Source organism: Podarcis tiliguerta, assembly GCF_965153285.1.
Source record: "Podarcis tiliguerta genome assembly, chromosome: 2".
NCBI classification, from domain to species: domain Eukaryota; kingdom Metazoa; phylum Chordata; class Lepidosauria; order Squamata; family Lacertidae; genus Podarcis; species Podarcis tiliguerta.
In genome coordinates, this window is record NC_139535.1 from 92,374,692 (window position 1) to 92,397,675 (window position 22,984).

General features: G+C 45.1%; 1 protein-coding gene across 1 annotated transcript in view; it reads right to left on the bottom strand.

Moving 5' to 3' along the window:
* Nucleotides 1–585: 585 nt before the first annotated feature.
* Nucleotides 586–22,984, bottom strand: part of TIMP2 (TIMP metallopeptidase inhibitor 2) — a 29,168-nt gene continuing 6,769 nt past the window's right edge. The window contains exons 2-5 of the mRNA XM_083430327.1: nucleotides 3,897–3,997; nucleotides 2,382–2,490; nucleotides 1,480–1,604; nucleotides 586–1,338 (exon numbers count right to left, since the gene is read on the bottom strand). Of these exons, the coding sequence (XP_083286453.1) occupies nucleotides 1,141–1,338; nucleotides 1,480–1,604; nucleotides 2,382–2,490; nucleotides 3,897–3,997 (533 nt within the window). The 3' untranslated portion in view covers nucleotides 586–1,140. The remainder of the gene's footprint in view (nucleotides 1,339–1,479; nucleotides 1,605–2,381; nucleotides 2,491–3,896; nucleotides 3,998–22,984) is intronic.

Consider the following 22,984-nt stretch of genomic DNA (forward strand, 5'->3'; position numbering starts at 1 on the left):
CGCAAAAGCCTTGCCTTCTGGAGAACTCTTGCTTGCCGCAAGCGTCAAATTTCTATATGGGGCAGGACTTGCGAGCCATCTTGGCCATGCTAAAAATCATTACTCTGCATAGCAAGGGATTTCAAAGAGGAGGACTCCTTTGGTCCACGTAATACTGAACGCTTAGCAGGAGCATCAAGTCATCCCACAGTTTTGGCACCAGATTTTCATCAATGGCACAAGCATGCAATAGGAAGTGGGTGATGCATACATATATGGTTCAAGCAGGAGGCTTGATGGACTAACCCAGATCCCCTGACAAATGTTTCTTGGCTGAAATGTAATAGCTGAGAACACAGACCCAGAATCTGCACGCATCTCTTATGCACACATAGGCAGCTCTTATTATCCATTTAAATGATTTGTGACACCGCCCTCCATTAGCCTCAAAAACATTGCCTCTGAAAGCAGAGATTGTCCCTCTGCCTCCTGGTGGCTTGTTCTTGACAGGCTGCTTTGTCACTGGTAAGGGAATGTAACTTTCTTCACCTGCGGAAGAGGATATCGTGACTTGTGACAAAGCCACCATTTTCCTTTTTGTGTGTATGTGTGTGTGTTGTTACTGCTGTTTTTATGGACGTACTTGTACCATATGTGTACAAACGTGGCAAGGAGAAAGGAGCGACTTCAAAGCACTGAGTATGGAGGGATTTAATTTTGTGATGCGTATGGAAGAAAAGGTGGGTTTTTACCCAGGCAGAAGCCAGTGGGGGTGGGGGAACAGAGGGAGCAGGAGATATCCCCTCAACAAGGGGTGCACCCTCTCAAGGCAATAAGAACCTGGTAGGCCTGCTACACAGAATCAGAGGCAACACCTTTGGGCCACTCATATTGTACACTCTGGTTCCCTCCACTGTGCCTTGGCATATTGGCATATGTAATCCCAAAGGCAAGAAACCACCCACAGGAGAAGAAACAGACTGAGCAATATATGAGTGGCCTAGACATCCCTTTCCTTAGCCCCTCCCTCCACCACTGTTGTGCCCGCCCAGGAGACCTTATTTTCATGCTGTTTCCAGGAAGTGATGTCAAAGGTGGACCAGTCTAATATCTTGCCGGCTTTGTTGCTATTGGCTACTGGACTGCCATGGCTTTGGGGACTCAAGGGTCCTCAATGTCAAGAAACTCTTTCTTGGGTGGGGCCACTCCACGGTACCACGCGCACGAACCATCGCTCCGCTTGATGCAGGCAAAGTGCTTTGCCTGCCGCCCGTTGATGTTCTTCTCTGTCACCCAGTCAGTCCACAGGCACTCGTCCTGAGCAGAGACATAGCAGGGGATGGAAGGGCATCGGGAGATCTGCAGAGATAAAAGACACAATTGGCTTGCGCGATTTGCCATCACTGCAACTAAAGCAAAACGCTTCTCCTGAGGAGGCTCACGCATACAGATTAGCAGGAAGTCAACAAGCTGAAATGGTCTCATTATTTGGTTTATTACCTTGCACTCACAGCCCATTTGGTACCGCTGGTTTAGACTCTTCTTCTGGGTAGCACTGAGGGAGTCCCAAGGAATGATGAAGTCACACAGCGTGATGTGCATCTTGCCGTTGCCTTCAGATTTCCCTGGCAGAGCAAAATGGTTTTAGTTGGGGCATGGTTGTCCTATGGTTGTGCACGCACGCACGCACCCCTCATCAAGCACATCGCCCTATCAAGTGTCTTATCTTGGACAAACACAAACAAGTGTACGTGGGGTGGGGGGGAAGGAGTGTGTGTGTGATTTCATACAAGGCACGTTCCTATCACAACAGGAGAACTGGCGTGCTGAGTTAGACCAATGGGTCTGCTTTGCTCATGTCCAGACAAGAACAGATACCCTTTCGAGGGAACACCAGGAGGTGGCACTGTGCAAAGCTCTACACCAAGATCATTTAAAGGGAAAGCAGTCTCAGATGCATAATACTGACTACTGTATAGGGCAGTTTGCAATATGCCACAAACCCACAATGGAGGGCAGATTGCATTTGTAGTTAGGAGTGCATTTAATCCTCCCGACTAGTAGCCAGAACAGGACACAGTCTGGTTACATCCCAAGGAAGCTCTGCTGATTACATATTTGTCCCCTTCCTCCAAAGAGCTGTGTTTTAGCTTTACAACCAAGTCCCCTGTGAAGTAGTTTAGGCTGAGCAACAGTGACTTGCTCAAGTCCTTACCAATTGAACTTCCTAACTAGAGCAAGGATTTGAACATCCAACCTAACACCATTATATCCCATTCAATCCCTACTGAACTTTCCTCCAGCTCCAAATGGCATGTATAAAGTGTTTTTAAAAAGCATTACAGTCCTCCTTTTCTTTGCCTTTTTGGGGACAATAATTATCAGCAAGAGATATTCCTTACCTGCAATGAGATACTCTTTCTTGCCAGTAACATCCAGCGTCACTCCACAGACAGCCGAAGAAGGAGCCGTGTAGATGAATTCAATGTCCTGGTCGGGCCCTTTAAACATCTGGAAGAGGAAGAAGTTGGGTGAAGCCACGGGCAGAATACAGCACGGCCAGCTTTGGTGTAAAGGAGCATAGAAGGCACTCCAGAGCAGGAGAAGCTACACATGGACTGTTGTAAACAAAAAATTGCCCTTTTCCCTTATGGGGTATCCAAGAGCCCATATAGAGTCCTTACATAGGTTCCCTATTGGTAGGAGAGAATAACAGAGGCCAACCAGAGAATATTGAAAAGCAAAGCAGCTAGTAAGCTTGATCTTTATTGATCTGTTGCAACAGGGTGTTCCCCTCACCCGCAGAAGGAGGAGGACCCAGAAAAATGGCGTGCAAGGCCTTATAAAGACTTCTGAAATCGCAGTAACATTCATAAAAGAAAGAGAAACCACAAAATGTTTGCTTCGCTCCACCACTCCTCTCCCTCCAGCAAAATGCTTGCCCTGAAAGAACAGAAGAATGTACAGCTGTACTAGAGGAACTCAGAAGCTGGCAACACACATTGCTCAAAGGTAAGCAGGAAGCAGGGGGAAGACCTTGACCCAGGATGTCCAAGCATCCCAGCATTCTCTAGGGCTTAAAGTGGTGGTGTGCATTTGCTCTGGAGGCTCTTTGAGCCATTTCCCCTTCTACTCAGCCCCGAACAGGCCTGTTTCCAATGGCATTGCCTCTGCTTTTCCCACAGAAGTATATGCAGAAATATAGGAAGTGGCCAGCAGGTGGGGACCCTATTGGAGCTGTTTTTCCTCTACAAGCAACCTGTCATGATTCTTGCCCTCTCAAGCACTTGGTATCTCCCTCTGATGTACCTTGTCCCTCATCATTCACTTTAATATGATTTCTAACCCATCCCTCACTAGGGACAGGAAGGAGGTCTAGATCCCATGCCTATGGTGTCCTTAAGCATAAGGCTGCATACACACCATACATTTAAAGCACATTCCCCCACTCCACTAAACAAATCCTGGGAACTGTAGTCTTCTTCTTACAGAGCTACAATTCCCAGCACTCATAACAAACTATGGGGTGTTTATAACCCATAAAATAGCCTGAACTAAAGCGGTCCGTCCCCCCACTTTTCTTCAGTCAGTTCTGTTGGGCCAGAGTGAGGCACTTGAGAACCCAGTGTTGGAAAGACACCATCATAAAAACGTCTTAAGATATTCAGAACTACTTTGGAGGATTGTGGTAACTATAAGCTTCCAAAGCCTTTTCTGGCACCATTTCATCTTTTAGCAAAACAGCTGCATTATCCTAGCTAGAACGGCAGCAAAGTCAATGAGTTTGGAAGTTACTTGCCTTTGTGTGTGTGTGTGTGTGTGTGTGTGTGTGTGTGTGTGTAGACTTAGATACATAAATACATCGTTTCTTTTTAGTTAGGTCTGTACAATTAGGATTCCGATATACTGCTCATTACCTTTATCTGCTTGATTTCATACTGGATGCGTTTGATGGGGTTTCCATAGATGTCATTTCCGGAGTCCACCTCTTTTTCAGAGACAGCCTTTGCTCTGATCACTGAAACATAAAGACACAGAGGAAATTAGTAGACAGATGCAACCCCAGTACTGGGTCCAGGCCTTCCAAGGCTTAATAGAATCCTAGCAACAGAGAATCTCACTCGCCACCCTTTGCCACACTCAGCAGCATCAGCAGGCAAAGCCTGAAGCTGTTAATCCCTAGGGACATATTTGCTGCAAACAATATACTGCCCTCCCCTGATTACTCTCTGCAGTTCTTTGATTATAGGAAGAGGCTGGAAATGCCTCCTTGTTGTATTTATTTCAGAGCAAAAGGCCACAGATCTGCAACCGGTCTCCAAGACAGGGGAGACTGAAATTGCAACTGAAACATGTCCCTGTAGGGATATTGGTTGTTATCAAGTGTGGCGACTAATAGCCTTCTCTTGTTGAATGTATTTGCCATCAAAATTCAGAACCTCACCTAGGTGGAAGGAAGTGAAAGCCCAATTTCACACACTGAAAACTTCACCCAAATCAAAAATATTTCACGTTTGGCCTCTACTTCATCCTCAGGTAGTTTAATCTTCAAACTAGGCTGCTGGAGGGAAATAACTGGATTTTTTTAAAAAATGTATCCTTTTCCATCCTTGAGCTTTTTTTAAGGAAGACCCCAAAATTATTGAGGAAACCACCAAAATTGTTGAGCTTTTTAAAAGAAAACCCAACAGTTGTTGAGCAAATCCAAAAGTTGCCGGATTTACAAAAACGCCAAATGAAATAAAAGCCTTGACCACATTGTTACCCTCCTTGGCAGATAAGCCAGGAGTCAGTATCCTCCCTGCCCTGCCTTCCTGTCCCCCTGCCACTGAAGCCCACTCAGCTTGAAACCCACACATGCAGAGACTTAGGCTATGTACACATCAAACATTTAAAGCACAATGGAAGCACATTATTTCCCCCAAAGAACCCTGGGAGCTGTGGTTTGTTAAGGGTTACTGGGAATTGCAGCTCTTTGAAGAGTAAACTACCATTCCCAGAGATCTTTAGGGGGAAGCCATGAGCTTTAAATATATAGTGTATACGCAGCCTTATTGAGAGAGATAATGGGAGGATGAAATTCTTAGCACTGAAACAGTGCCCAACCCCACCCTGTTGAACTTCAAGCACAAGATCTTTCAATTTCAACAAGCATTTTAAGTAAAAGCATTTAAAGTGAAAGTTAATAAGCTTATTTTTATTTGCAAAAGGCACAGCTGAGGCACGTGGTATAGGGCGAAGGTGATCTGTGTGCAAGATGCTGAGTGATTTATCAGCCGAAGAGATGAAGGTAGGACCTTGTGTCCTGGATAAAAAGCTGGTGACAAAAGCAATTTTGCAAATATCCTGCAAAAGCAAGATGGTAATCAATTTGTTACCATAGATAAATGAACTGGTTTGAATGAACCCTAACATTCACTTTGTATCAACCAAAACTGTTCAAATATGTCCAGGGAGGTCCGCAAGGAGAAATGGTATTGGAGGTAAAACATACACCCATGATCAACATGGCTTTGGCATGTAGAAAGATTCATTCATGTCTGGGGTAACATATTACGCTGGACAGTTGTTAATTCACAGAGAGCAGACTGTTTGTGGTAACTGACTGGTTTTTTGCAACATTGTGCACAATGGTGCCAGGCACAATGCCCCAAAAAAGTTTAAAGTTGGAGAAATACTAAGGGAGGAATTCAAGATTGTGCTAAGGCCAACGTTCTGTCAGCACAAATATTTCAGCTTGCTAGATGGAATGACACCCCCTTCTCCTGCTGCTGCATGCTGATTTAGGGGTTTTTCCTGATGCCCTCAGAGTCAGTTTGGGGGGATCCCATTGTAAAAGTGGAATCCTCACACAGGTCTTCTCCTGGCGGGACTCATTAGGTGAATCCTGCCCTAATGTTTTGAATTCTTGCACCTGAGGCAAGAAGATGCCCCACACCTGAGTTGATGAAAGCATTTATTGTTGTGCTGATACTAAAGAAAAAGCGATTCGAATTAAGAAGGGCAATTTTTTTTTCATGAGCCTGCATGCTCTCAACATATAAAATAATATAGTATAGAAATTCCTAAGCTGGGTCCAGACCAGCCAATCTACCTGTACTTTCTCCCAACCTGGTGCCATCTGGATATTGTTGGGCTCCAACCCCTACCCACCCACAGACAGTGTGGCGACTGGTCAGAGGTGCTGGAAGCTACAGTGCAAAATGTCAGGAAGGCACTGGTTTGAGGAAGGCTAATGTACCTCAATGATAGACCTCTGAGTCACATTACTTCTCTCCCACCCACCACTATTTGTTCATTAAAGACACTGGTACAAACCTTTACGCCCCAAGCAAGCAAGCACTATAAACTTATACTTAAATACATCACCGGGGAAAACAAAAATGATGATTAAAGGTCAAACCAAATCCTTGCCTGAAGGCATGATCTGACACACTTTAGCCTGCAACAGAACCACCACACACTGAAGAATACACTCCCCACAATGGTCTAGTGGGGTTTGCTTTTATGGTAATTTCTTTTTGCTTTTCACTTGTTTTTAACTTCTTATGATTTTATTGTTTGGTTTTTGTTTTGTTTTTATATTCCTGCAAACCAGTGTGATATATTTTTTTATGATACAGCTGTAAAGAAATATTTTTTTATAAATAAATAAATAAGACAACTGCACCACCAGCAGGTAGCAGGAACTAAATGCGTATGCCACACCTAAGTGCAAACAGAGCACCTTGTGCACTTAGAAAACATAAGCAAACCAACCCACAGGGGGCAGCAGGCATCCCAATACAATGCATATGCTGTATAACTTTTAGTAACCAGGTTGCTTGGTAATTAAAACTTTTTGCCTTGCTTCTGTGCCACAGAGGAGACTGGAAGCAAGCAGGCAAAGCAGCTTACAGGTCCTTTAATGCCTTGGATGTTCTCCTGATCAGTTGCTGAATGACTTGATCTAGACTGTGCTACCCAGTCCTCCCACTTTCGTTATTCTCTCTGCAATTATGAGGGCTAGAAACTTACTTTTCTAAAAAACAAAACAAAACACCACCACCAAAAGCTTAGACATTAGGAACATAGGAAGCTGCTTTATATTGAACCAGGTCATTGTCCATCTACCACAGTATTGTCTTCACTAAGTGGCAGCAGCTCTTCAGGGTTTCAGACCGGGGGTCTCTCCTTCCCCTACCTGCCTGGGACTGAACCTGCAACCTTCTGCATGTCCTGAAGTTGCTCTACCATTGAGCCACAGTCCTACCCGACTGAAAGTTGAACCAGAAATGATTGTAACTCTCAGGCGGAGGGAAACCTTGTTTCCAGAAGTCCTGAGTGGCACCAGCAAGTCCTCAGAACTAGGGCTAGGCAATATCAGCTTTTCAACATTGTGATGTATCACCAGCCAAACATCACAATACATCACGATGTTGAAAGTATAGGGAAGAACAAGCTGCATTGGCCCCGGACCCAAGAGGCAGTGGGGTGGAACCATCTCTGCTCTGAACGCCGCCAGCGCCTGGCAGTGGAGACGGTAATATTGCTCCACCGGCAATATACCACCAGGTGAAGGCGCCATCACGCTCTGGCCATCACACTGTTCCTGGGCCATGTATCAAATTGATACACCGCCCAGGCCTACTCAGAACATCTTGTAGAGCAACACATTCCATCAGTAAACTCTGGAATGCCATACACATGTTGCCAATCAGCGTAATTGAGTATGAATTCCAGAGGGGCAGCCATGTTAGTCTGTAGCGGGCAGCAGAAAAAAGGAGGCAGGGTCCTGTGGTACCAAAAAAAGCCAGCATATTTATTGCAGCACAAAGCTTCCAGGAGCCACATCGTGCTTTATCAGAGGCATGCATTTGTTAGTCTTTGTCTTGCCACAGGACTCTTCATTGTTTTTACTGGACACAGCTTCTCTGTGTTGAGAGAGACCGTATCATTTTTTCCTCATACGCAAACCTGACTCAACATCCTGCTGGCTGGAAGATTCCTCATATAAAGCTGCCTTGTGGAAGTCAGGCTGGTTGTTGTTGTTCTTTTTAATTATTTAAAAGTTTCAAAAGTTTACAAACTTCATACACAATGCATACTTTCCAATTAATATACATTTATCATTTGACCTCCCCTCTACCCCTTCATGGTTTCACCATGTTTTCTAATATTGCTGCACATTATAAATACTCTGTACCCTATCCTTTCCTCTTGCTTCCAGATACATGTTTTACTGCTGTTCTTCAATCAAATCCTACTTGCATTTTACATGTTTACAATAGCTCTTTATATATTCTGCAAAAGGTTTCCAACCCTCAAGTCAGGCTGTTGGGCCATCCATGCTAAATACCATCTACTCTCACTGGCAGAGACACTCTGCAAGAACTGAAACAGGGTTGTTTCCAGCAGTACAGTGGTACCTCGGGTTAAGAACTTAATTTGTTCTGGAGGTCTGTTCTTAATCTGAAACTGTTCTTAACCTGAGGTACCACTTTAGCTCATGGGGCCTCCCGCTGCCACTGCCACGCGATTTCTGTTCTCATGCTGAAGCAAAGTTCTTAACCTGAGGTACTATTTCTGGGTTACCGGAGTCTGTAACCTGAAGTGTCTGTAACCTGAGGTACCACTGTACTAGCCAAGATAATTTAACTGGAGGTTCCAGGGAGGGGAACTTGGGATCCTGTGTGTAAAAACCATGTGCTCGACCACCGAGTCCCCATCTACCCCCGGCTGAGCTGGAGACACGCCAGTGTAGGCCCCTCGCCCTGGCTCATCCAGGGCTTATCCAGCAGAACTTCAGCCAGCAGAATTAACACTGGTGTAACTCCCCCCCCCCAAAAAAAAGGTGTTCTGTAGGTCGGGTGGGGCAAGTAGAGGCTTCCACCTGTCCAGCTCAGTCATGTGACCCAGGGCCCACTCCCCATGTTTAGGCCTCACATTCTGCTGGATGAAGAACCGCTTCATCTGTGAACTCCTTTCTCAAAGAAAAGCTTCACAGGAAAGCTGGCCCAACACAAGCAGCAGAGGCTTGCAAGTGCTGAAATGTGTCAAATCCCCTTGAGCTAGTTATCTTGCCTCCAGTAATCCAGCCCAGAGATGGATAGCCCATGTTTGGGTTTCAGGTTCCACTCCAGAGAGAAAACAAGATGGACACAACGGCAGGGAGAGAGGGAGGCATTAGCTTTAGGAAACTGTTGCCTGCTCTGGCCATTGCAGCCAGCTGCTTCTGAAACCGACATTGTTCAGAATGTGTTGTGTAAAATATAAAGGGTTGGGGACATTTTGGGATGAGATGCCGGGCAAGGTGTGGCTTGCTCAGTCACGGTAAGTAACTGGATAATCTCAGTTTAGGTTATCAGCAGGGGCAAAACACAAACCGGCGGAACGCTGAGGTGAGGAGTCTTTTTCTTGCTCACAGCTTCTGGAAATAATTTTAAACTGCAATCTCACAGGAGAAACTGTGAACACTTTTTAAAAAAAAACACACACACCATAATCTGAATAAAATTTAGTAAGGCCCTTGGAGTCTAGCCGCAATCGCTTTGTGGTTCAGATGCAGCTTGTGGACAGTCCATTGGCCACCCCTGGAATCAACTGCCCACTGGGTCTTTTTCAACTCTGCTGATGATTGAAACAACCAGCTACGTCCAGAGAACAGAAAAATAAAAGAAGGCACGTTAAAGGTAGTCACGAGCAAGATGGATGGTACTTGTTTGCCTTTGACTCTAAACCACTGGGAAGATGGCACTGGACGTGTGTTAACTCTTAAATGGCGGGATACAGGCAGTTGTGCAGTTAGATAATTTCTAACTAGCAAGCCACAATCAGCAAGCCAACAACAAACCATGGCAGAAGGCTGGTTAGATATAGCTACTTGTCAGGGAGCAATAAACCACGATTCCTTGTTTGAATGTAATTGGAAGCCAACGTTTCCTGGTTTGTTTGTGCCACTTGAGCCAGGAGAGGAGTCGCTTGTTCACAAGAAACCACAATAAGCTGGAAAGTCTGGCTTATTAAGACATGCAAACGTGGCAGGCTCTCAGTGTGAAATGCTGGGCTGAAGCAAGTCAGCTCCAGGTCTATGATTTTCACTGTTTCCTTCAGCATTAATCCTAGTTAGGAGTTTCAAGCATCGCAGGAAAGGGGAGGGCACATCTCTGTGCGCAGGGCTCTCTCCCATCACTGCACATATGGTGCATCCATCATCAGGCTCAGTTTCAGAGCCCGCTTTGAGTTCCGCTTGCTGCAAACTGGCTGTGGCCTGGCTTGGATGCTTTTGGCCTGGCCCAGACGATTGTGTGACAGCAGCTGAGAGTCTTTAGGCCTGGCTAATAGTTACGGCTCCAGGCTTTTCCACTCACGTGCTGCTGAATCACTGGCAAAAAATGCAACCTCGTAGAAGGAAGATTTTTGTTCTGAACAGTGTGGCTTTGTAGAAGGGAACTGCTGCTTTGCACTTTCTAAGCCAAGCACCCGGCAGTTCAGCCAAGCCAGAGATCAGGGAAAAGGAATCAAGAGTGTGTGTTTGTATGTATTTATGTTCATGAATCCCAAAGAGAAGATCAAGGAAAAGGAATCCCATGTGCTTTCTTCCCCTTGCAGCCCTACAAGCAAATGGAGATTTGTGCTTTAAAGAGCTGGGAGGTTTAACAACTTAGCACTGAACTCCTCTCTGCAAGAGAAATGTGTGCCTTTGACAACATAGGTCATGGGTGCAGGCTGTTTAATAAGCTATTAGTAGAAGTTTCAAATATGTCCGTTTCAGCAAATACAGATTGTGGTTCTAGTAGCGCAATTCTCCATTTTTCATCTTATTTAACTTAAGAATTTATAAGACACCCTTCTGTATATTTCCTGAGTAGCTCACAAAAACAATTAAAAAAACAAACATAGTATTTTTTAAAAAAACAAAACAAAAATCAAACCAGCAGCATAAAGCAATAACAAGAGTCTAAAAGCTAGGAAAACAAAGAGGTCTTTGTCTGGTACCAAAAAAATAACCAAAAGTAGGTACCAAAAGTCATTTGATAAAGGCATCACTTCAGACCCCAAGGGCACCTGATGGACAGCCTCAGCAATGGCCACAGTTCAAAGGAATATGACCAAGTTCAAGGGAATAAATTCCCTGCCATGGAGGACTTAAGGCAGGGTGGTCCAACATGTGGGGCAAGGCCTTTTTGGTGGCGCTCGACATCATTATCCATTATCCGCACCACCCCCTGCACCACCCTCTTGTTGCCTTCCCAAAGCTGGTTATAGGAGGCGCTGGGCTTTGGGAAGGAGGCATGAGGGCTCTGACAGGTTGCTCCAGCCTCCTTCCCAAGGCCTAATTAGCACTTTCCCAGCTTTGGGAAGGAAGTGGGAGAGCTCTAGGGTCAAATTTTGGCTTCGCTCCCCCCCCCCCGGAAAGTGAAGGGCAGGGTGTGGCCCATGGGTTCTGTGTCAAAGTACTTTTGTGGCCCGCTTGGTATGAAAGGTTGGACCGCCCTGAGTTAAGGTAAGCCTCAGCACTTTGAATTGTGCTTGGAAACGGATTAGTTCAAATGTTAAAGCACCAGGAAGATGGGGAAGGGCTGTAGCTCAGGGGCAGAGCATCTGCTTTGCACCCAAAAGATCCCAGCTTCAACCCCCTACATCCCCAGGTATGGCTGGGAGAGACCCCTCTCTGAAATCCTGCAGAGCCACTCCCAGTCAGTGTAGCTAACTCTGAGCTAGGTGTACCAATAATCTTACTCAGCATAATGCAGTATCTTATGAAATGTGCCATAAAAACGCAAGAAGAGCATGCTGAATCTAGTTCAGGATCCTGCTCTCCTACTGGTCAACCAGATGCCCATGGGAAGCCTGCAAGCAGGACATGAGCGTAAGAGCACTCTGCTCACCTGTGACCCCCAGCAACTGCCATTCAGAGCCATACTGCCTCTGACAATGGAGAAAGAACTCAGCCATCAGGGTTAGAAGCTGTTGATAAGCCTAGTCCTCACGAATATGTCTAATCCACCTTTAAAGCCATCACTGCCTCCCATTGCTGTCTGTGTCCCCAACAGACAGTCCCATTTAGCACCATAAAGGTAAAGGTAAAGGTAAAGGGACCCCTGACCATTCGGTCCAGTCGTGACCGACTCTGGGGTTGCGGCGCTCATCTCGCTTTATTGGCCGAGGGAGCCGGTGTTCAGCTTCCAGGTCATGTGGCCAGCATGACTAAGCCGCTTCTGGCAAAGCAGAGCAGCACACGGAAACGCCATTTACCTTCCCGACGGAGTGGTACCTATTTATCTACTTGCACTTTGACGTGCTTTCGAACTGCTAGGTTGGCAGGAGCAGGGACCGAGCAACGGGAGCTCACCCTGTCGCGGAGATTCGAACTGCCAACCTTCTGATCGGCAACTCCTAATCTCTGTGGTTTAACCCACAGCGCCACCCGCGTGCATTAACCGGAGCTCCCAAATAGCCTTCAAAAGCAGGCCTACGTACAATGCATTAGAGGAATCTATTATCTCCCTCCTGCCTTTCAGTCAAACACATGACTTTTGGGCTGACCTATCAAGCCTCTCCTCTAACCAGAGGCAAAAGTAAAGCAAGATGCAATGGTAGAACTGAAGGCTGGAAGTGACCCAAGAGGGCAGGGGAACGGGATACATCTTGCACATAAGACAGAGAAGCAGCCCAAGTATCCCAGAGTCACCAACGCTTCTAGATCAGGAGCCGTTCCAGACAAGCAACCTGCTTATCTAAAGCTGACGCTCTTTCTCCCAGTTCCTTGATGGGTGTGGGAAGAAATCAATGCTGTTCAAGTGCTACCTTCAAAATCTTCTCCAGCCACTCAGAGCCATCTCTCCCACATTTGCTAAATGGAAAAAGCCTCCCCGCCCCCATATTACTAGTAGCCCTTCCAAATGCTGGTTTCTGCATGGAGCTAGCTGGTCTGCTCAAGATGAGAAGACAGAGGAATCTCCAGAAATAAGGAACAGGAAGGATAGATGGCAAGGAACCTAATGATCCCAGGTAGACCCTGCTGCTCCCTAAACCAGCACAAGCAAGCTTCCATTAGCTCAACATCTCATGCTCCACGCATGCTGCTCTGACACCTTTCTTCTCTGGGAAACCCTAGTAATGCCACCTAGCCCCATTAAGAGAGCAAGATATTCCACCTCTGTGGAGACTGGCATGTGCCAAAAGCCAGCCGCCTCATCTCAGATGCTCAGTTACACTGCTCCAGTTATGAATTCAAGAAGATGTTATTAAGATCGTGGGCAAAAAGAAGGTATGGAGCAAGTGACAAAGTACAGTGGTAACTCGGGTTACATACGCTTCAGGTTACATACGCTCCAGGTTACAGACTCTGCTAACCCAGAAATAGTGCTTCAGGTTATGAACTTTGCTTCAGGATGAGAACAGAAATCGTGTTCCAGCGGCGCGGCAGCAGCAGGAGGCCCCATTAGCTAAAGTGGTGCTTCAGGTTAAGAACCGTTTCAGGTTAAGTATGGACCTCTGGAACGAATTAAGTACTTAACCCGAGGCACCACTGTAAAGCAAATTTTAAAAGCATCTACTGGTATCCTAGATTGGACTGTCAAGCAAGGTTATCTTTCGGCATGCTAACCAGAAGATAACTTATTTCATTGCCGACTGCAAAATCTTGCCTAAAATTGGGTGCAAAACCCCCTCCCCTGAAAGCCTTCTGGTTTTATCCAATCCAAGTCAAAGCCACATGCACACTGGGTAGTTCCACTGGGTCTTTGTTCTCTCTCAGTAAATGTCAGCAACTGAGCTAGTTGCATCACTGTAACCCAGACTTCCCTTTGGTTTTAATTCTCTAAGCACAATGAACCCACAGCAGTCCCTAGCCTGGCCTTTGAGCACACAAGTCTTTGCTGGCGTCATCAGAATGGATGCTTTTCTTGGGTCAAGACTCAAGTGGGAATTAAGTTAAACTAAACCAGAGGGAATTTGGTTTGTTCCCTTGCTGGCAGCTATGGTTTTGACAGTGCAATATAGGAAGCCTGATTCATCCTCGGTGTCTACTGTAAGTGACAGGTCTTCAAAAGGGAACATAAGGCGGTATTAACAGCTCCAGAGCAATGCAACAAAGCAGGGACCTGTTTCAGCCAGGACAGAGGGACACATTTCCTCATGGACAACTTTCCAGATGGTGCGTGGGGCCAGATACAAAAGTGGGAGGAGCAACATATTGACTCTAAGCTTTGTACAGTAGACTTCATTTCTGCCATGCAAAAAAAGAGATTTCTACATGCAAGCAAGAGGCATTATAGTACCCCATGAACCAATCCCAGACAGGCAAAGTTACTTGAGGAGGGTGCAGAGAAGGGCAAGATTTGAGATGGGTCCTGATCCTGGAAAAGTCCCAAAGGCCTGAAAGGCTGAATTTGGTCCTTGGGCCTGAGGCTCCCTGCCCATGGTTTTGATGAAGTGTAGAAGACAGAGTAATGTACACCAAATCAACCTTTACTCTACTTATTTGCTGCTGTACTGGCATGCATTTTTAGAACAGCTTCCAGAAGTTTATCTCTCTGTGAAACAGAGATATGTTTGAGACGGCAATTCCACAGGAGCACAAAAAGTACAGCCAGCCAGGTTATGGGATCCAGTTTCCTGAGAATTTCAGTTTCTACTTTGTTTTTAAGTCAGCACATACAAGTTCCTAGGCCTTATGACTGTGAAGGTACATTTGAAAGTGTTAGTAATCTCTGCTGAAATTTTAGAGCCTGAAGAACAAACAAGTTTTCCAGTAGTTGAAGGTGGGGCTTCCAAACCTTTGCTCCCAGATCTGGCCCATTTTGCTATCTGGGGCAAAGAACAAGATGGTGTCCCCACTTCCATGTTCAGAAAATGACAGTTTATGGATAATTCAGAATTTATTGGCACAGAAGTATAATCTCCTGACCCAGCATCAAGTGAAAAACTCTCCTCAGTTCTCTGCACCATGCAGATAATGCTAAGCCAAAGTATGGCTTAACATGAATGAGCAAACGTGCAGGTGCAACAGTGATAAATTTGTGCCTCCTAACACCTCCCCTGCTTCTGTTGCTGCCATACTACCAGGAGCTAAGCCATGGTTTGGCTTAGCTTTATGTCCAAACCCCGGATCAAGGTTTGTCTCACTCTAAATAGCCCACAAGCTGTAACCAAGGTTTGTTCTTTGCTTATAAGCTTGTGGTTTGTGCCCTGCGAAGACTCGTACCAAGTTGGGAAGCTGGGCCTAGCTCTGTGTAATTTTACTTCTAGGGCACTACCTTATTGTGTGTTCAAGTGTGAGGTGAGAGTCAGGCTCCTTCCTATTCTTTTAAAAGTGGGTAGATTCTCTTGACAACATACTCATTTTACACTGAGATTTCAGCAGAGAGGGCTATATGATAAAGAGAAAGCAAGCAAAAAGCGCAGCAATATAATCACTTTTATCACTCACAGCATAGTGCACTGGAGAGAAGCAACAGGAGCGATCAGTAATAACCACACAGTGTGTGCGCACACACATACACACAGAGAAACCAGTGCAGCTTTGCAGAATAGTAGCTATTACCCTTGGGCCCCAGGCATGCTCATCAGCTCACCACTAGTCAGCACTTTACTTCTTTTTCTTTTCCTTTCCTTGCGAGATCCCCCAATATTTCCCTTTTGCTGTACGCCAGGGAGGCTTGCAAAGCAGTGTCCTTGCTTTCCAAGGCTCAACGTGAGTCAGAGAAATTCTCTAGTCTCCAGAGAAAGGCAAAGGGGTTTTGGCTTACGATCAGTTGCGGTAAGGTCTGCAACACAGTAAGATGTCTTGCTGCTTAGCAAGCCCCTCTCTGGCTCGATGCGTGTGGTTCTGGTCCCTGTAGCCCCAGCTCAGAGGTGAGGAAAGAGGATGGGGGCATGATCCCATAGTTACACTGGGCCATGGAGGCACATTAAGTGTCTCCAAATCCTGGCATGACAACACAGGCAAGACCCCACCCTCCCACTCAAGGCCAGCCGAAAGCTGTGAACCCACAACCACAAAAAGAGCAAAAACTGTACTATAATTAGCACCGATTCCAGCAGAAGATGCAAATACAGCACATACACAGCACATACAACACATGAAGGACAGAGGCTGCACACCTTCCTTCAAAGCAAATGCACAGAGTGTGTAAAATGACACAAGGAATGCACACAGGGCTGCATCTACAAATACATACTAAGGGCCCCTTCCAGATGTACTTTTTACCAGGCATTCATGATTATTTGTGCTCATGGAGCAGTTATATGTGATCCTACTCTCAATACTGTTTGCTCCTGCAAGCTTCATGCTAAGATCCTGTAATGTTCCAAGGTGGAGCGGGGGCATGGGTTGTCCTGCTTTTGTTTTTTATAGCACAAGAGTGCCCCTCCAGATAGCAATAGCAGCAACACTGGCAAAGCACCACAGAACAGCTAATAAAAGTGGAATGATGTGTAGACAGTCCAGTATCTGAATCCACCACAAATGCACTATTATTGCACCAATGACATGTTATAGAATACACCTGCAAAACACAAAAACACATCAGTCCATAGCTGTCAACTTTTCCCTTTTCTTGCGAGGAATCCTATTCGGAATGAGGAAATTTCCCTTTAAAAAAGGGAAACGTTGACAGCTATGCATCAGTCTGGAGGGGCCCTAACCTTTCAGCAACATAATGAAGTGACAGTGTAAGAGATTGAGGCTGTTACTGCAAATTTTGGGGAAAATGGAATGGAAAAGACCACTTAGCCCCTTCGCCTGCAAAACAGAAGGCTCCTCAGTCTACATCCAAGAAGCCCAACAGATTAGTTCTTGGTCATCATAGAACGGAAGTTAGGAAACGCCAAAGGGCACTATCGTGGAATTTGAATCTGTAGATTCACAAGTGATACTCAGTATACTCAACTTATTTAACCTAAGAACTTATCTAAAAATAGCACAAAGCTCTAAAAACAAGACACATTTCAAACCATTTGTTATCTGAACCCTTCTTGATTTTATCTACATCTGCCTTTAAAATGCAGTGCTGATAGGATTATTGTCTACAGTGCACATACTTCAAATGCATGGTGATAGCCTTTCCTATTTTTTCTGTACAGTGCAATCCCAACAACAAGCATAAGCCTGATGGTCAAGGAATGGCACCAATGAGTTTAACTGAGCATGGTTGTCACTTCCTTTTGATTTCCGTTCATCGTATTTTGATGTAAGCCACCTTGAGCATGTTTTAACTATGGGAAGGCGTCATACAAATGACCAATTATTGCATTGCAGGAAGTTGGACTACATGACTCTCGGGGCCTCTTCCAATTCTGCAATTCTATGATTCTATGGTTACCAGATGGGAATTTAGATTGTAAAGCACAATCCTTCTTTATAACCCCTGTTGTGCACTGCATGCTTTTGAGAAATGGGGAAAGGGAAAGTGTGATGAAGAACTTCTGAAGCAGAAAAGTGCTACTGAGATCATCCAACTAGATAATTCCCTCCATTTCCAAGTATATCTGCCAGCACCAGCACTACCATTAGGCAAAGGAAGGCATCAGCCTCACATGGAAATGCTAACAGATGGGAAGCAGACAGTTGTGTGCTAGCTTACATGTCCTTCCATGTACCCCTTAAGCTCACATCTCTTGGGTGAAGTGGATGCCTTTGGCCCATCACCACTGTTAAAAGAGGATTCAGCTACCAGGTCAACTGTTGTGCATGGAATGAGGGAGGCGTCATCTTGCCCTTTGCCTTGGGCAGTAAAATGTATTGCGCTGTTCCTGATATCTGCAGGAATTGCCAAGGGTAATATTTGCATAGATAACTTTTGCGTTTGTAAGGGAGAGAGAAGTGCTGCCCCCAAAAAAGGAGAACCCACTTAATCCATTTTTCCTGGAGCATCCTGTCCCAGGGTTTAGCATACTCTCCAACATGTCACCACGGAAAAGCGGGACTTGCATCTTTTGGGATGTGCTCCCACGCAAGTCACACAACCCTCACATTTTTTCTTCAGAGCATGGCCGCCCAAAATGGGATGTCCCAATTTAATCGGGGCAGTTGAGGGGTATGGTTTAGTTAGTACCTTGCTACCATCTAAGGAAAGTCTTTACTAGCGCAAGGACAGATCTAAAGCATGTGTTTAAAACACACTCAACCTTAAACTACAGATCCCAGGATTCTTTGGGGGAAGTAATGTGCTTTAAATGTCCATCGAATGGGCTTTAAATGTCTGGTGTGGAACTGCCACAACTTTACAGGCCACCTGTATATCAGATACAGTATATGATATATAAACAAATCCCAGGGACGTGTGCTGCAGATGAGTGCTTGTGGCACCTGTTTCTGGAGCAGTATTGGAACCAGGCCATCCCATGCCACATCATTCCCCTTTAAACACTCTGATGCAGGACAAGTCATCCCACTTCAGCATTAACACAGTTACAGGTGTGGCTTCTGGACCTAATGCAGGCACAGAAGCAGATTGTCCCACGTAGTTTCACCCTACCACATCTGCAAGAAACTGGTCATAGAGCTGGCTTGGTTTGGTTCTCTCAAAGAAAAGGCCTAGGTTTCCCATGTGCTGGATGCCCCAATTCAAACATCAGCAAAGGTCAACTTATCTTTTAGCACCCTGCATTTAGGTGGGTTCTGCTGCTCTGAAAATCACATTCCAGTCCTCAGGGGAGTAAAACCAGGTAGACAGTGAGAGAGGCCTCTGAGCATGAATGCCTTGACTGGCATAATTTCAAATGGGGGGTGTTCTCATACCTTCCAACATTTCTCCAATGAAAATAGGAACATCCCATTCCATAATGATAATTTTACTATTTATACCCCACACATCTTACTGGGTTGCCCCAGCCACTGTGGGGAGCTTCCAACATATATAAAAACATAATAAAACATTAAACATAAAAAAAAAACCTTCCCTATTCAGGATTGCCTTCAAACAGCTCGGGGAGTGGATAACTCCATACTCCCTAAGATTTCTCCAAAGAAAATAGGGACATCATAAGGAAAAGTGGGACATTCCGGGATCAAATTAGAAACTGGGGTGGCTTTTCTAAATCACGGATGTTCCTGGAAAATAGGGACACTTGGAGGGTCTGTGTTCTTGGATGAAGAGGGAGTTCATTGACAACTATGTTTTCTGGGGTAGAGGGGAATGACAGAGATGTTCTGGAACTTGACTTGCCCTCAGAGATGTTACCACAAACGCAACAGCGGGCAAGAAACTTAATTCTGCACTTGTGGAGCCCTTTCACTCCAATGCAGGGTAGACTAAGGTCAAGTCGCCACTTCTTTTTCTCAGAGATAATCTACATTCCACACTCAGTGCATACAAAGCGGAGACCAAGTCACTACAGAAGAAGTGAGGATAATAAAGGCAAGAAACAAACACAGCAAGGCAAACCCAAAGAAGCTGAAGAAAACCAAGCCACAACACACATTATGAGGTAAGGTGAGATTCTTCTGCCATCCACCCCAGATTTACCAATGGTTGAGTGAGTGTTTGAGAACTGTGAGAAACCTCTTAGCCAGGAGAATCTCTGCTATGTATGTCTGGGTGAAAGGCTCTGAATGAAGAGGGACGTGAATTAAAAATAGGTATACAGTATGAGATTCAAAGCCAGTCACAAACACAGTTTTATTTTAAAAAAAATAATGCAGAACTTTCCACATGGGAAAAGCCAGCAAAACTTCTCAGAAACTGTAGGATATGTGTAAACAGAAGACAGGAAGTCTAAAAAGCACATAGTAGTAATGCGACCCCAGCTATAATCTACAGATCTGAAGCACTGGCAATGCAAAACACAATAATAATGAGGTTTAAATGGATTCTATGGCAGATGTCCCGGAGAGATTCCCAGAGTAAAATATCAGAATAAAGTGACACATTCAAGTATGAGACACATAGCCTCCAGCTTTAAAATGGGGAGGAGGCACTCTGATGGATTTTGGATTATGAGTCACCTATCTGTTCTTTCCACTTTGACCTGGAAAAAGTCTCCAACTTTCTTTGGTCCATAGTAAGGAATTGTTCTCCTCGCCCTTGGCCAGCATTCCAGTGTGCTTAGCACAAGACTCTTGTCACAAGCTGTTGGACTGGCACCAATCTTTGGAAGAATTTGCCCAGAAAGAACAAGCCCCAGCAAGTGGATTTATTAGTCAGCACACAATTTTGGCATGGTCCATTCAATGTAGCATGAGGCTAAAAACATGATAGAAGCAAACAAAAAAAGCCCAAAATGTCCATGACACAGACATTATGGTACCTGTTTAAACCTGATACTGGGGTAAGAGCAAAACAGGGCATACAGGTACAGAACTTGACACTGACACCCCTTCACTTCTCACAACTTATTCTTCCCAAGTCCATCACTTAGGGCTTCTTCAGACAGCCTGCTTATTGAGCATTCATCCTAATTTGCGTCTACAAGGCTTACATGGTGATTTAACTATGCCCCATCTTTAGTAAGCATTTGTTATTATTTCTTTATGGGGAGGTTATGCAACAATGAGCATTTCTCTGGATTTGTGGGGGGGGGGGTTTACATGTCTTCCTGTTAATCATATGTTCATTCCACATTTCTTAGCACATTCCCCCACCACTTTCCTAACTGCAAAAAGTATTTTTTGTGCTAAGGTAAACTACTTTAACTGTGCAAACCTAAATTTCCTGTATGCACTTGAATCTCTCCCACAAAACAGCGGCAGTCTGAAGGCACTCACAAATGCCCCCACTTAAAAAAAAAACCCCAGTCCCCAAGAGCAGAAGCAAGCCTGCTGTAAGGAAAATGCCAATTTGAGCCCAAGATATTTGAGAGCATGGCCCCTGGAGTTGTTTCCATTTGGCCTCCAGCACAGCTCCCTTTTACAGTGCACTTTGCCCACTTTCTTCTCCCACATGGCACAGAGGCAAGAGGGGTTTTTATTCCCCTCCTTTCCAGTATGCAAAGGCCAAAGGCAGTCTTGAGTCCCTTCTCATCCTATGACAACAGCATCAGCAGAGTCTCTTGGCTGCTCCCTCATGTTGCTATCCCTTCAGCCCTTGTGCAGTGCAAGATGTGGTCCCTCTCAAAAATGAGTCACAGCTATAGCATTCCCATGCCCAACGCAGGCTAAGTTTGCTCTCACAGATACAGTTAGCATCTCTGCTAGTCTCAGTTGCATGGCTGAGCTCAGCAAAACAGAGGCTCCCAGGAAAACTCCCTATGAGTTATACAGTATATTGCCCATCTCTGTACTTCATTTGTGGTGCCACTTACATCCCTTCTAGTAACCATAGAGAGGGCCCAAATACCCTCTCTGCTTCTGCTCTGGAGAGCACCTTATGCTTTAGTAGTCTAACGGCCCACGAGTGCCAAATATGCAGCTTAAGTAGCTGGGGCTGGAGGGTATCAGTCAGGTGCTTTGGAAGGATTAGAAACCACAGAGCTAGAATTGAATACAGACCAAATTAGCTGCAGCAGCTACTCCTACATCTTGTGGGAGCCCTTCCAGGTTATGAAATCTTCCAAAACAAGGTAAGATGTTTATTATTTTCCACCTACAGTCTAGCTACAAAAAAAGCAGAAAGTGCAGAGTGGTTCTACATGGATAAGTCTCATGCTCTTGATAGCTGGGTAGCTGCAGTGTTCAAGACAGCATTGTATAGGCAGAATTCTCATCGCGCGCACACACTAAACTACAACTCCCAGTAATATAAGATTATACTGTATAACAGTTTACAGTTCAGAGATCCCCCACCTTATTAGATATGTTGCACAGCCCATAACTAGGACACCCTCTCTAAAACGGGGAATCTGTCCACTGGTTTCCAGACACCAAATTCTCCAGTGGCATTTCTTCGTTGCATTGCCTTAAATGCAAGCACCTATACACAGTACAGACGTGCCCTACCTACCCCCGGCAAATGTCAACTCTGTCTCTCCAAAATCCAAACACATTTGAGAATCACCAAATTATCTCCAAGCGTTCAATAGCTATAGTGCTCACAGAAGTTCACAGGAAGCAGACCAACACATATGGCAAGGTGAATGAAACAAGCCCCTAAATGACATGACATACTCCTTCCATGTTCTCGGACTCTCGAAAGGTAGGTTTCTATCAACCAATTTTATTTCTTCCTACAAAAACTACTTGTCAAAACCTCTCCTGTCCACTTTCATCCTCTCTGGCAGTGATGAGGGTTTTCCAGGAAATGGTGAATTAGGGTAATTTGTGAAGGAAAATATTCTGGTGTCCTACAGCAAAGGAAGACAATGTGGTGCCCTCCAGATGTTGCTGGACTACAACTCCCATGATCCCTGGCCACTGGCCACGGCTGATAGGAGTTACGGTTAGTAAACAGAACAAAAAACTTTAAAGCTGTCAAGCATGCCCAATATTTATAGCTACTAATGAACTTATACAATGATTTTTTTGCATGGAAAAATTGAGCACTGGGAAATTTTCTGCCTCACACCATGTCTTTCTGCAAATCCTATGCTCTGCCTTTCCCCATCTAGAACCTATATTCTGTTTCTCCCCAGTTCTTTGTGTAGGGCCAAATTATACGTTACATCTAAATGCATAGCCTGGCAATATGTGATTCTTTTAAAAACTTTAAATAGCAGCCATGGGATTGAGACTGCAGTGAGGGTATTTTTATTTTATTTTATTAACCATTTCCTTACCCTTCCACGATCCCAGCAAAAATACCACCCTTGAAGTGGCCATTTGGCAGGGAAAGGAAACTGGCACATATGAAAGCTTTTCTCCCATGCCAAAAGCACTTTGGGGGCATTTTGTTTGGATCACAGTTCTGGTGCAGGGAATGGGGATAAAACGACTTGTCCATGGTAGGGGAAATGCAGCAAGAAGTTGTTAATATTGATTGTTAACATGGGAAAATCCTGGTTTGGAAAGTGAGGTGGGTACACTTTCATGTTCTCTCTGCCAATTACATTGCATATAGCAGGTCAGCGATACAGGTGAGCTCTGGGGAGACTTAGGTTCAAATCCCACCCCCTGCAGCCACAAAGTTTACAGGGTCACACTCTC